The sequence below is a fragment of the Thyridium curvatum genome, assembly GCF_004353045.1.
Source record: "Thyridium curvatum strain D216 chromosome Unknown NODE_24_length_455711_cov_82.946811, whole genome shotgun sequence".
Classification (NCBI taxonomy): domain Eukaryota; kingdom Fungi; phylum Ascomycota; class Sordariomycetes; order Thyridiales; family Thyridiaceae; genus Thyridium; species Thyridium curvatum.
In genome coordinates, this window is record NW_022156779.1 from 275,533 (window position 1) to 289,254 (window position 13,722).

The 13,722-nt window shown below is 53.3% G+C and overlaps 7 protein-coding genes across 7 annotated transcripts; 4 read left to right on the forward strand and 3 right to left on the reverse strand.

Moving 5' to 3' along the window:
• Positions 1-289: 289 nt before the first annotated feature.
• On the forward strand, positions 290-801 carry E0L32_004871 (uncharacterized protein; the record flags this gene model as incomplete). Its single annotated transcript, XM_031139329.1, has 3 exons — positions 290-466; positions 570-683; positions 739-801. 3 exons carry the CDS (start codon positions 290-292, stop codon positions 799-801), a joined length of 354 nt encoding a protein of 117 aa, XP_030996752.1.
• A 128-nt stretch (positions 802-929) lies between these two features.
• On the reverse strand, positions 930-2,513 carry E0L32_004872 (uncharacterized protein; the record flags this gene model as incomplete). Its single annotated transcript, XM_031139330.1, has 6 exons — positions 930-1,096; positions 1,160-1,910; positions 1,960-2,027; positions 2,081-2,298; positions 2,351-2,406; positions 2,460-2,513. 6 exons carry the CDS (start codon positions 2,511-2,513, stop codon positions 930-932), a joined length of 1,314 nt encoding a protein of 437 aa, XP_030996753.1.
• A 361-nt stretch (positions 2,514-2,874) lies between these two features.
• On the forward strand, positions 2,875-4,274 carry E0L32_004873 (uncharacterized protein; the record flags this gene model as incomplete). Its single annotated transcript, XM_031139331.1, has 2 exons — positions 2,875-3,403; positions 3,454-4,274. 2 exons carry the CDS (start codon positions 2,875-2,877, stop codon positions 4,272-4,274), a joined length of 1,350 nt encoding a protein of 449 aa, XP_030996754.1.
• Positions 4,275-4,434: 160 nt separating this feature from the next.
• Positions 4,435-5,930, reverse strand: E0L32_004874 (uncharacterized protein; the record flags this gene model as incomplete). Its single annotated transcript, XM_031139332.1, has 2 exons — positions 4,435-5,809; positions 5,881-5,930. 2 exons carry the CDS (start codon positions 5,928-5,930, stop codon positions 4,435-4,437), a joined length of 1,425 nt encoding a protein of 474 aa, XP_030996755.1.
• An 880-nt stretch (positions 5,931-6,810) lies between these two features.
• Positions 6,811-7,680, forward strand: E0L32_004875 (uncharacterized protein; the record flags this gene model as incomplete). Its single annotated transcript, XM_031139333.1, has 2 exons — positions 6,811-6,871; positions 6,929-7,680. The coding sequence occupies 2 exons, from the start codon at positions 6,811-6,813 to the stop codon at positions 7,678-7,680; spliced, it is 813 nt and encodes a 270-aa protein (XP_030996756.1).
• A 1,462-nt stretch (positions 7,681-9,142) lies between these two features.
• On the forward strand, positions 9,143-11,885 carry E0L32_004876 (uncharacterized protein; the record flags this gene model as incomplete). Its single annotated transcript, XM_031139334.1, has 3 exons — positions 9,143-9,281; positions 9,337-9,732; positions 9,784-11,885. The coding sequence occupies 3 exons, from the start codon at positions 9,143-9,145 to the stop codon at positions 11,883-11,885; spliced, it is 2,637 nt and encodes an 878-aa protein (XP_030996757.1).
• Positions 11,886-12,463: 578 nt separating this feature from the next.
• E0L32_004877 (uncharacterized protein) lies at positions 12,464-13,444 on the reverse strand (the record flags this gene model as incomplete). Its single annotated transcript, XM_031139336.1, has 1 exon — positions 12,464-13,444. The coding sequence occupies one exon, from the start codon at positions 13,442-13,444 to the stop codon at positions 12,464-12,466; it is 981 nt and encodes a 326-aa protein (XP_030996758.1).
• Positions 13,445-13,722: the final 278 nt, after the last annotated feature.

The window sequence follows — 13,722 nt, forward strand, 5'->3', positions numbered from 1 at the left end:
TGACTATTCATCAAACAAGGATTCAGACGTCTCATTGACCGACTGGATTGGGCAGGTGAAGAAAATGGGATCAAGAATTCCTGAGCTTGGTATTTGTCGGACCGCAAGAGAAAGGTCCCTTTTATCTCCAGTGTCCGCCACCTTATGTCACCTAGCCCGTCTCACAGCATTCAAGGTCACAACAGAAACAAGCAGCTCGAAAGCGCCCTGACCAATTCTGTTACTCTTTCCTTATGTCCACCGCGAGTTCTGACATGTAAGCCGACACCAGCAGGCACTGCCCTGATATATGAATGTCCCACCAGAAAGCCGCCGGAAAGCACCCCGCAAGAGCGCGGACAAGATCGTAAAGCCGGGTGCGAAGGGATTGGCGAAGCCCCGCGTCAGGCTTGACGCCCTCAGTGAGATCCGCAAGATGCAGAAGGGCACTAATCTCCTACTGCCACAGAGCAGAGTCATGTTTCTTGTACGTAGCCACCCCCGGCAACTGCTATTCGACCTCCTGCAGCGACTGGCTTGTCTCTTGATCCAAAGAGATCATGAATGACACATTCAGACAAACCTACCAGGCTACACCAGGTTGCCTGGAGGCCATTCACACGGCACTGGAGGCCGAGCTGTTGTACATATTCAAGACCGTACAGAACGCTGCCTGCCATGCCCGCCGGATTACACTGATGGAGGTGAGCTATGGGGACAGTGAGGCATATGGATATCGCATGCTAACACCCGCAACAGAAGGACATGAAGTTCGCCGAGAGGATACTGGCTGGCCGCAAGGGCATCTATCTGAGATGCTAGGGTTGCTGTGGGGATGGGTGCGGCTGGCTACATGAGTTGTACGATAGATGTGGCACGGGTTTGTTATTGCTGACGATATGCGATGTATTATTAGATGAATCAACAATAGCAAGAGCCTATGTCATGCCTCATTTCTTGCCAAAGAAAGACATAATGCTTCCTTGGCTTCCTTTAGGCCCAGACTTCTTCGCCTTTGCTGCTTGCGATGGGGGTGCTGAGGTGTGTGACGATTTGATCTTTGTCGGAGCCGGTTCGTCCTCTGAGAACGACTCCCAGCCAGGCTCCTGGATCGTTACTGGGCAAACTGGGTTAGTCACAGCCTACGGGCTCAGGTGGGCAATGAAAATCACAAACATACCAAGATAGCCTTGATCGTCCATGATCTGCTTCTTTCGCATAACACGCCTCTTGCCGCGACGACGACCGTCACCAGTGCTAGTGGAGACAACCTCGGCCGGCTCCTCCTTCGCAGGCTCTGGTGCTGGAACCTCATCTGCGGGCTCCTCGGGCTCCTCTGGCTCCTCTTGTTCCTCCGGCTCCTCCATAGGCGTATCCTCCTTCTCTTCCTGCACCTCATCATCCTCTTCCATCATACGGCGGAGCTCTTCTTCCCTCTCTTTACGAGACTTGTGATCGCCGGTCTTACTAGCTTTCGGCTGTGGCAAGACATCAGTGTCGTCTTCGCCATCATCTGACAGGGTTTGCGTTGAGTGATCTTCTGGAGGAGCTTGTTTGGTGGTTTTCTGCTTTGGCTTTGCAGATGCGCCCTTCGCGAAAGCCTGCATGATCCCGGAAGAGCCTCCCCGCTGAAGAGAGGGAACCGGCTTCTTGGTAGTTGTGGAAGACGCCGTGCTTTCCTTCGAAGCCGCTGTCTTGGGAGGCTTCGGCTCCTCCTTGATTATTGCCGTTGCTCCACCGGGTTTGGTAGGTTGAAATTTTGGCTCCCCTTTCTTTGCTGCTACCGAAGGTGTAGGGATGGTACCCTTCCGCTCCCGTTGACGAAGATACGGATTACTGATCGTCCCATAAGTCTTGATGCTTTCTGACTCAGTGTCTGACAGAGATAGATCAAGAACTTGACGGGCAGTATCCGAAAGCAATTGCAAATCCTAAGCTGCCGTTAGTAGGTATCGATCCACGAGGTAAATCTTGGCTCACCTTGATAGGATGCGGTCCAACACTATAGACGTGGATCGATGAAACCTCTTCGTAGTGTGACAGGACGTCTATTTGGACGTTAGCCTCGGATGCATTCATTGTTCAGTAGGGCGCAACTTACCACCAAGCGACTCCTCCGGGACAAGGGACATAGTCACAACAGGTACTTCTTCATGCACAGAGTCTACATCTGGCATGGAGCTCGTCATCTCGACGTCTCCGTCCTCCTGGCTGACACCCTCATGCGACCCAGGCTTTTTTGTTCCGTAGACCAGATAAGTGGCATGAATTGCACCAGGCTTCTTGGCATTTTGAGACTTGTGGAACTCAAATAGCATCCTACACCAGTCAGCTTCAATGTTCAAGTTTAATTCTGAAGGTTTTAACATACTGTTTTGCAGTGTTGACGTGAACCTTCAGCGCTCTGCTTAGGTAGCGATAAGTGATCTGCCAGAGCGCGTCAGCAGCTTTTGGCAGAGAGGACGCGACGGGCTACTCACCAGCTTATCCTCCGTCAAAATCTGCTCGGCCAGATATCTCTTGTACTCGTCCATATTGGTAGGCGGCAGAGGATGCCCTCCGGTTTCGAGTCGGTGAGAAGGATGGGCAAGTTACAATTGACAGTGATGAAGGTTGCGCTGGTAGTTTTGTGCAAGATAAACGTCCCCCCATTGATCGCGGATGTCAAGGCAAACGCGCTGTCACGTGGGCGCGGGGCCTCCAATTAAAGGCCTGGCACGGTATGGGGAGAGCGGGCTCGCGTCCCATTCAGGGAAGCGCGACTTGATGACGCCCGTACATTGGGAGGTTTTCCATTTTGGCCCTTTCTTTCCAGGTGCAATTCGGCCTTCCAACACAGAATTCGAGACTACAGATGGGATCGCATGATCTTTGCGACAAGTATCAGACATCCAAATGGAAGCGTCAATCAACGACGCGTTCCCTGCCAGCAATCACGATGTTCCGGATTCGACCGACTGGTTAGGAACGCCTCTGGCTAGCCTCATGCCCGTTGAGCAAGCTTTTCGCTGTCATGTATGCAAGGACTTCTACAACTCGCCTATGCTCACTTCTTGCAACCATACTTTCTGTTCACTCTGCATACGAAGATGCCTCTCTGTGGAGGGGAAATGCCCCTTATGTCGGATGTCCGACCAGGAATCCAAACTGCGCGGAAATTGGGCACTGAGAGAGGCCGTTGACGCATTTACCAAAGCCCGGCCAGCCATTTTGTCAGTTGCGAAGAATCCCCCAGTAGTGGTGGTCTCGCAGTCACCAAAGAGAAAGGCTATGCAAGATGGCGTGGAGGAGTCAGAGCCACAAGCCAAAAGAACGAGGACGTCCGCGAGGCTGAGCAAGACTAGAGCTGCAGAGGCCACTGCTGTAATGGCGCAAGAAGAGGCTGGTCTACCGGGGGATAATGATGGTGCCGATTATGAGCCAGGTATGTCTCGCGACTTCAGATCGGTGACCCGTGGCTAACAGGAGCACTAGACGATGGCCTGGTGGCATGTCCGATATGTCAGAAACGGATGAAGGATTGGCAGGTTGATAAACATCTTGATACCTCGTGTTCGGGTGTTCCACAGCAACGCACCACGCCAAGACCGATACAAACAGGGTTTGGGTCCAACAAGGATGGCGCACCTGCGAAGACCAGTCAACCTCTGCCCGAAAGATTGCCCTCGTTGAGCTATTCCCTCCTCAACGACAACGCCTTACGCAAGAAACTGGCAGCGTTGGGCATATCAACCAATGGACCTCGGCAGCTCCTTGAGCGCAGACATAAGGAGTGGATTACAATCTGGAACGCAAATTGTGACTCTGCACATCCCAAACGACGGGCAGACCTATTACACGATCTCGATGTGTGGGAGCGAACACTAGGGGGGCGAGCCCCTGTTGCATCGCGTGCCGCCAATGTTGGGGCGCAAATAAAAGACAAAGACTTTGACGGGGCGGCCTGGTCTGCTCGGCACGACACATCATTCAAGGACCTAATTGCCAATGCACGGAAAAGCAGGTCAAAAGCAGAACAGAGAAAGCCGAGCACAGATACTGCAACGGACTCAGGTCTATCTAGTGACCCAGGTCTCGACCAACGTACGGTGACCGATTTGGCTGAAACGCCCTCCAGTCAGACGCAGAAACGGGGTCCAGAAGTGGTTAATGCGGAAATAATCGCTCCTATCAATAGGGCTGGAATGGAAAGGGAGAAGAGTCCATATGCCGACGGACTTTCAAGTACGACTGCTATTGACATCACTCCAGCAGGGGGTGATGCTCGGCATGGCGTGGATGAAACGATATCATGACATTCAAATCTACCAACACTGCATTGCTCATATCCAGGTGTTCCTGTAATATACATGGTTCTTTGCCCTTGTAAGAGCTTCGTGACTGCCGCAACGGTGCGATCAAATGCGATGAATGGGTCATAAAAGTGACCGGATAGGCGTGAATGTACCACACATGTCAGCTGGCGGGCTCCATCTGCCTCGTCTCCTCCAGAGACAGCCGACTCAGGCCTTCGACATTGTCCGCTGCTGCAGCGGTCGACATTTCCGACGTCTGTTGCTGCTGGGGGATTGACTTGGGAGCCTCGACTGCTTCTAGTCTCTTTCTCGTCTCTTCCGCCTCCTTTGCTTGCTCTGCTTCTCTTCGCGCCTTCTCCGCTTCCTCTTTGCTCTTCCTCGCCTCTTCCTCCTTCTGCCGCTCCTCCTTCTCCAAGACTTCCAGCTCGTCGTCAATCTCGCCCTCGTCGACAACGGATCCGGACTCGGCCAAGATGCTTCCAACCTCGTCTACGGCACCCATCTGCTCCCGCAACCTGTCAACAACGTCCTCGACCTTGTCAGCTCCGCCAACCTGTGCATTCAGTGACTTGAGTACGTCTGTGCTGGATGACATGACGCGCACAAGAGCCACGTTGTCTGCAGCATGTTCAATCTTTGCGGCCACCTCCTCGAGCTGAGAGAGGGTGGCGAAGCGAGTCTGGAGGGACGACTCGGCTATCTTTTTGGATTTGAGTGCCGCGAGCGCGGCGACCTTGTTCTTGCGCACGACTGCCTCCTTGGCCGTAGCAGTGAGCTCCTCGATGCGCCTATTCAGAATGGAGGTCTGGTGAGAAAGGTACGCGGTGAGTTCCTTAAGCTGAGCCATCGCTTCATCTTCGGGAGTGATTGCCATTTGCTCGTCCCCCGCCGCCTTGACTTTGATCGTCTTGCCGTCGTAGAGTATTAAGCCCTTGTCTCGTGACAGGAACTTGAGGAAGACGTCCATGTCTGCATCCGACAACCTTTGACTTGAGAAAATCGAATCGGCGAATGATTTCTTAAAATGCGTTGCCGACCATGTCCTCTGTAGCCGGGAGCTGTATTCCGCCGTCTTGTCGTCGAATGCCCTGGACGCCTCCTCGACATTTGCGAGTACGACGAACTGTCCACCAGGAAGCTTGTCATCTCCGCCACTCACGCCTCCGGTCAAGCCCAGCTGCCTCAAGCCCCAGGACACCACATTCCATGGTAATGACGTCCATGATCTTTGATAGATGCTTTCTTTGGCCTTCAGAAAGTCTTGCAAGGGAATAAGGTCCTTTTCAAGAGCGGCTTCGCGTACGACGGAGCCAAGCGCAAGCGGTCTACCATACTGCTTGCTCTCAAGGGCACGAAGAAGTTGCTCGTCGGCAGGGAGTATGAAGAGGCTCGGCGCAGAGGCGCGAGAGGGGGCTCGGCCGGAGCGGGCGATGCTGGCGAGAGCGCGGCGCCAAGCGGAGACGTTTGCAGCGTATCCATCGGGATTAATGGTTCGGAGGCCCCGAAAGTCGGAGTACAGAGCGGGGAGGCGGGCTCTGGGGAACTGTTAGTTTCTTGGTCTGCCCGTGCATGGCCCGTACCATAGACAGTCGGATGTGCTACGTACTTTCGAAAGCCTTCCTCGTTCTGGGTGAGGAAATCGACGAGATCTCCCATCTCGCGCCGCGCTGAAGGACCAACAACAGCGTGTCTCTCCAAAAGTTGCCCAGGCCTTTCTGATACACGCTTTCAGCCTACAGTATTGTAGACCTCAAACGGCAGTACCGACTGAAATGTCGGCATATGGACGTTTTCTTTCAGTCATCGATCTGGCAAAAGGAAGGATGTTTATCAGGTGGCCAGGCAGAGAGGCGCGCTATCTTATCAGCGCGACAGTGGGAAGCACATGTCGGGCGGGGCACGTCATAGGCCTGAACTGCTGGCCTTTACAGTAGCAAAGCCAACGCTAATAATCAGGCTCGCTTGTTTGGGAGGAAACAATATCTCAACTCAAGGCTCCAGCACAACCCATGACTCTTGAGGATTAGTAGGAGGCGAATACTGATCAGTATCGTGATGAGGAGCGTCCTGAGAGCAAATAGTCTCCGTGGTAAAAAGCGAACCCGCCCCCTTGACCATGAGTAAGGAGCGAGATAGGACGTCAAGCCTTTGTTGGACTGCCAGCTTCGGTTGTGGCCCCCTACATGTCAGCTTATCATAATGCAGTCCTCGCCTCATACTCCGTACAGTTTGGACAAGAGCCAATCACTCGGGACTGTCCCGAAAGAGATTGTGCGTTGTACCTCTGCGGAAAATGCTTGGTTCCTTCGCTTATCTTATGCAAGCCTCAGCTGTTCACTTCCGGACTCCCGCCATGTCGGACCCCGAGGACAGAGCCACAGCCAAGGAATTTTCCGAAACCCAAGCGGAATAAATGCTTTCTGAATCCTGAAGCTATCTTTGACCGTTGAGAGACAGTCTGATGCGAAAACTGGTCAAGACTCCCCTCTGTCATCAACTGCCATCGATAAATACTAGCTCGGCCTGCAGCGACAAGATGAGGGTTCTCTGCTTACATGGCCACGGCACCAGCGCTGCTATATTCCAATCTCAATCTGGTAATTCTGCCCTGTCCTAAACTCTGGGAAATTCAACTCATGGTCCTTGAATTCTAGTTGCCTTCAGGTCGAAATTAGACGACTCGTACGAGTTTGACTTTGTCGATGCCCCCTTCCGCTCGGCCCCAGCACCAGGTGCTGATGGGATCTGGAAGTCGGGAAATTACACTTGGTGGCCCCAGACAACGATTCAGGCCATCCGTGCGGCTCATCTCTGGGTTGAAGAGTACATTGACCAGCATGGACCCTACGACGCTGTATGCTGTTTCTCTCAGGGGTGCTCGCTGATTGGGAGCTATCTCTTGTACCACGCAAAGGAGTCGCCAGACACGCCTTTGCCTTTCAAGGCAGCCGTCTTTATTTGCGGCGGCATGCCCCTCGCCGTATTGGAGGACCTCGGGCTACCCGTGCCCCAGAGAGCGAAAGACCTCAACGAGAGGACTAGCAAGGTATTGCAGAAGCGAACCCATCTGCTGCGGGAACTTGTAGGCGACATAGACAAGATTCAGCCAGGAGTTGGGCTTTGGGACAACACCTCGGACTTGCTCCATGATCCGAGTAAGCTGCCGCCAGCCTCGGATACCTTTGGCCTAGATTTCACATCCTTTCCTCAGGATGTGCGGATCCGGATCCCCACCGCTCACATATATGGCTCCAAGGATCCAAAATGGCCCTCTAGTATACAACTTGCGTATTTCTGCAACAATCGCACCATGTTCGACCACGGAGGTGGGCACGATATTCCCCGTTCGACCGCAGTTTCGGTCAGGATCGCGGAAATGCTGAAGCAGCTAGCCAACGGGGTCTGAGGCGTCGTAAGCGGCGACTGGGCGGGCAAGTTTTGGGGTGTCTCCGTCGTGATATCGGCCGGCAAATGTCTTGGCATTGCCGAACTCCTCACGGCAGTCTGTCTGGACGGCAACATCGGGGTTGCGTCCCGGAAAACTTCGGGCTATGAGATGCATAGTGTGTTCATCATCGAGCAAAGAGTCAAGCCACTGGAGACAATATCCTTATTTGTCTGGGTAAAAGGAGCCGGGCGCTTAATCCTCCGGGCACGCGATTGTAGCCATGCACTACTTTGCACCCTTGGGCAGTTTGTTACGTTTCATGGCATTTACTGAATGTCGCTTCAGTCAGCCCTTTGCGGAGTCCATTGCGTGATATATGTATGCTTGGCTCACATTCAACACCTCGGATCACTCGCCGGTGAGAAGGCGTGTCGGAGTCTGGGTTAAAGCCTCGGGTAAGGGATCGATCGTCCTGCCGCCCAAGGATCATTTTACCCAGACGATCCCCGTTCCCACATACATCAAGTCTATGCAGTTTTCAATTTTTTTTCACTGGGCAATATCGTGGTTCACGGATCCGGATCCTCCTTTCAGAACTGTCTAAGCAACAGCCTGGTCTTTGCAGCAAGCTAGAACGATATAGCATAGTTCATTCTTTATGCAAAGCCCACAGACTTTGAATGTCGTATGTAAAAGGTACTACTCAGTTTCTACCTTTCAGCGTCCGCAAAGGAAGAGATTTAAACCTGTGTATGTGTTTAGAGAAGTACACTTCGGATTACGGGGTAAAGAAACGGAAATTGATTTGACGGCCATGCGGCGAGAAAACTGACATCATGAATGTCACTTCTGATTGAGCAACCTTGTTGAATAAGCACCTGGACGTCCTGGTCTGCTGCAAAGTCTCTCCCCACACGAGATGTAGAAGCGAGGGTTTCCCTGGGGAAGCTCTCCTCACGGAAGTTTTTTTCGTGGTATATTGCATTCGTCAACGTTCCGTTGCAGCTTTTATATTGATTGACCCTATGAATACTACCGCATTCGTCAGCGTTGTCGATGCTGAAGATATTAACCGGAACGGCTCAACCTTGTAGCCAAGCCGGTAGGGCCTCTCTGTTGATTGTTCCTGGATTTGATCTTACATGCAGGCACATTGACTCTGAGATCTGGGTCGCAAATAATCTACCATAGATACGCGGCTATCCTTCGAGCTTGCAAAAGGGCAAGAGTGGTCACGTAGTGTTGTATACTGTGGCCAGGATGGCCGTATGGAAATTAGCCATACAGCCTACATAGCATTTGGATTCAGGATCACCCACCTGGGTACGTAATCAGCTCTCGGAACTCTGTGTAAGTCAACTTCCAAGGATGCCCAGACGTGACGGGTTTGTTGCCTTATAATCCAGAAGCTCGCACTGGTGTGTGATGTGAGAATCGCTCTGGCCCATCCATCCCAAGTCTTACTCCGTGATCATACACCATGCATGCAAAATCTCTCAGTGGATGGCTCGCTGCCATTTTTGTGGCGGGTGTCAATGCAGCCTGCTCCAAGGATCTGTTGATCGATGACTTTTCAAACTTTGTATCCAGCACCAACAGCCTGAAGGATGCTACAAGCGGTAGGTCGTCTCCTCGACGATCCGGAATTACCTGTCTAATCTTTTCACCTATTAGATGATGGCACCATGGCCTCCATCGGGGTCAATAACGGTGTTCTCTCCTTTGTGCCCCAGTCTTCCGACTCTTACTATTACGAGAGCTTTCCCTGTGTTCAGGCCAAGTCTCAGAACTACGGGGGGCTGACCTTCAACTTGAAATATCCCCCCGGCTCCTCTTTCACTCTTGAGATTCAGACCAAGGCAAACTGCAATGCGGCTGATTACAAGAGCGAATGGTTCCTCATCGAGGGCCTTGGTGGCACACAGCAGTCCATCACCCTCGATTTGCGAGTCTTTGCCGAGTCAAACTTGGATGCCATCGTAGGCTTTGTCTGGGCGAGCTGGTCACCAGTCAACGAGACCTGGTCTCTGAGCAATGTCCACTTCACTTGTGGAAGTTTGGATGAACGGCGTAAGCAACTTCCAGTGTACATGGTGAGATACAGTGATCTAACAGGCTTAGAGGCTCCCTTGATTAGGGCAGCGGCGTCCAGACCGGCCAGGCCAGCTCTATCCCAGATACCCTTGGAGAAGTCTAGTCTGGCCCCAACAACGACGCAGTCTTTCGCGGCGTCTTATATACATAGGGGTTCAATTTCAACACGACAGAGCGCAAGCTTCTTCTTTTCGTCGACTTCTAACTCGAAGTCTTTAATGGCAACCTCTTCTTCTTTGCAGACCTCGCCGAGCTTTTCCACAGCAACTAGACCTGCTACCTCAGTCTGGCCATCTGGATCTCCCGATCAGGGTGTGGCCGAATCGATACCAATCGACCTTGTTCGTAGAGCAGCAGCCGTGAGCGATATAGCAGAAGCCACGACGCGACGCACTATCATCCGTCCGAGCCCTACTTCAAGGCCAAAACCAGCAGCCGGTCAATGCCAAGATCTGGTTGTTGATGATTGGGAGTCCCAGTCTCGACTGACATTCCTGGGTTACAATGCACTTAAACAAGCCTCGAGCGATGACGGGTCTATGGCGTCGCTCGTGGTTAACGCAGACAACACAGTGACCATCACGCCCCAGGATAGCAACTCGTACTTTTATAGCCAGCTGGGGTGTGTGGATGCCGTCGACACATACGGTGGCCTCGCCTTCAATATCAAAGCTGCCCGCGGCACTACTTTCTCTGTTCAACTCTCTTCCGCCAGCGAGTGTGGAGGTAATGATAGCAAGAAAACGGTGCTGACAACAAAGAGCCTTGGCTGGACATTTGACGGTACGATGCAGTCGTACAGCGTTCCGATCTCTCAGTTCAATGTCGACAACACCAAACTGACCATGATCTACCTCTCCTCCTTCTCTCGAGCTGTTACTCTCGGGCCCATGGGCTTCTACTGCGGCAACGATGACAGTCCGATACCGACACCCAACGAGATTGTAAATCCGCAACCTACGTTTACTGTGGCCGCACCCCCTGGATCTGCAGACACACTCGTCATTGATGGATTCGGAGACCAAGACGAGAATGCTCTCGGTCAATGGCACGGCTGTGATGAAGACTGCGTGACGGCGAAGTGGGCACGGAACAGAGTTACTCTGCAGACCAATGACTCTGATCTCTCGTGGTACACTTCGCTGGCCGACAAATGCGCGGACATCAGCGCGTATGCGGACTCTTATCTTCACATCGCCTATACTGGGAGCAGCAAGTTCACCGTTGCGCTCCAGCAGCACAACCAGTACTGCAACGACAAGGTCCAACCCACCCCGGAGACTTGGGACTCCCTCGAGGCGGCGCGATACGCGGACGGCAAAGATATCTACATGCCGATCTCGCACTTCAAGGTCGACTTAACACGCGTTACGAACTTTGCGTTCAAGGGATTCTACACCACAGAGCCTGTCACTCTCACCAAAGTTGAACTAGTGCCCTCAGTGCCCAGAGGATTCAAGGTGCCCAATAAGCTACCTTCTGGCAACCTGGTGTTTGCGTGCAAGCGACCCAACTCTTTCGCCTTTGCCATTGACGACGGCGACCCGGCTCTGGCACAGCAGGTCATGGACATTGTCAAGTCCGAGAATATCAAAGTCACCTTCTTCACCGTCGGGCTTCCCCTCGAGGATCCCACAACAAACCTGTCGGCTGTGTACAGAGACATGATGTCCCGAGGCCACCAGATCGCGCTGCACTCCTTCACACATCCCAAGATGGAGGGCCTGCCAAACTACGCCGCCATCGACTGGGAATACAACAACGACATCGAGGCCGTCTCGCAGACATTTGATGGGCTCCACACGCCGTACTTCCGGCCGCCCTTCGGGACAGAGGGTGCGCGCATGAGACAACGGCTGGCCACGGCCCTCGGCGTGGACAACCCTTACGTCGTCATGTGGAGCGTCGATGTGGAGGACTGGCTCTGGGCCGAGAGCAGCACCCCCGAGAAGCAGCTCGACGCGTTCAAGCGCGATCTGAACAAGGGCGGGAGCTTGGTCGTCATGCATTATCTGTACCCGAATACGGTCAAGTATCTGAGGCAGTTCATCCAACTGGCCAAGGCGACGGGCAAGCAGTTGATGAGGGTCGACCAGTGCATGATGGATCCCAACGCGCCGCCATTGTAGGGGAGGGCGACACCACTTGATATAGTTCGAAGGCATCGGAGAGGGTTTGAAACACGGACGGTGCGGCATAAAGGTTGAGAGAAGGAGGCATGCATCAAAAAGCTCGACAGATCTGACTTGCATTTGGGATCGAAATTTTGTATTGTGTGTTTATATTGCTTTTCTCATAACACAGTTCTTGTCTCCGAAAGGATCCAATTCCCATGATGGTAACAGTGACTCTTATATTTCTATCGAGAGATTGTTTTCCGGTGAAACAATAAGCTGAACTCAGTCCTCTTTATTCTCTACCCTTTTAGTCGGTCGAGACGTATTGTGGCCGTAATAGTTCCACATATTCCCATGTCAAATTCCCCTTATTATTTCTTTCCACGAAAACAAATGAGAATAACGACCAGTCTTGCCCAACGCTCCTTGCTATGCTAGATATTTTGTTGCCAAGATCATAATTCATAATTCGTTGTACCCAGTAGGCCAGCCCTTCGAGGGGTCGGTCATTCCTCCATGAGAATATACATCGTGTACAAAGGTTTAGCTTTTCGCGAGCCCGATATCATACAATACGGAGCAAGACTAGATTACCGCCCTCTTTTTGTAGCGACTTTGCTCGCACCAGGCTTGACCATCATGTTGCCAATAGCTGCCTCTGCGACCTGGCGAATGGCAGCGTGTCGCACGCCGCCCTTGGTCTTGGGATGCTTGTGTCCCAGATACGTATCGACCACGGCCGCGCCCAGCGCGGCGGTCGCCACTCTACCACCCTTGGGGCCAATCCACGAGCCGGGCTCGTTCTGCACCTTTAGCGCCGCGATGGCGCCGGCCTGAATGGCGCACCGAGCTGCCGTGGACCAGGGAAATTGGCCCCCGTTCTCGGCCGACAACCCGGCAAGACCGCCGCTGCCGCGCTTGACGCTGCGGCTCGAGCTTGGCGGATAGCGGCGTGACGAGCCGCTGTAAGAGTGGGCGGGTCGAGGCTTTGGGCGACGCGAGGTAGAGGCTGATGATCCGAGGTAAGATGAGGCGCCGTGGCGGCGGTAGGTGGGGCGCCGGGTCGTGTGGGGCCGGGAGCTGCCGCTGCCACCGGCCGCCGGGGCAGCAGCCCCCGATTCGTGCCTTCCGGTTCCGCGCTTGGCTTCATGGTGGTGATGGTCCCGAGCGGGTTTGTGTCTGCGATCTAGATCTCGCTCTCCGTCTCTTGTTTTGCGCCTGCGATCTTTCCGCGCAGACGAGCGAATCTTCTCGCCGTCGTCGTCATCTTCATCGCCCGATAGGTAGTACTTGTCGCGGGGATCGTAGTCGGTCTCCCACGGATCCTCCTCTTCCCTCACCAGTCGATGCGATCTTGTTGCGGCACTTCGGCTGCGGCTAGCAGCATGGCGGGGACTTTCTCGTCGACCGTGCCTATCGTGACCATCTGGGTTGTGGCTGGCCTTGCGATACGGTGGAAGAACGTCGCTTTTAGCGCTGTAGCGTTCTCCGGCCGCGTCGAAGGGGCTGTACCCGTAAGGGTCGAACTCGGGAACTGGAGAGTTCCGGCGGCTGCTGATACGCGAGGGCATAGCAGTAATATACTGATTATCCGAAAGATATGCACATGCAAAGATATGTATTGCTCGAAAGAAGCAAATATCACAGCACGAAACGATGTGACTTGCTAAATGCTGACAGAGTTGCAAGGGTCAAAATGGGCTTGCACGAAAGAGTCTTGAGGGAGGGGAACACAATGACTTATTATGTCCTCTTTCAGAGAAGTGGCGTGACGATCCAACGCTGTGGTATTTATCTGATTCTACACACATAGATCCTGCAGTGGAAGCCAGATGAGAGCGCAGGAGAG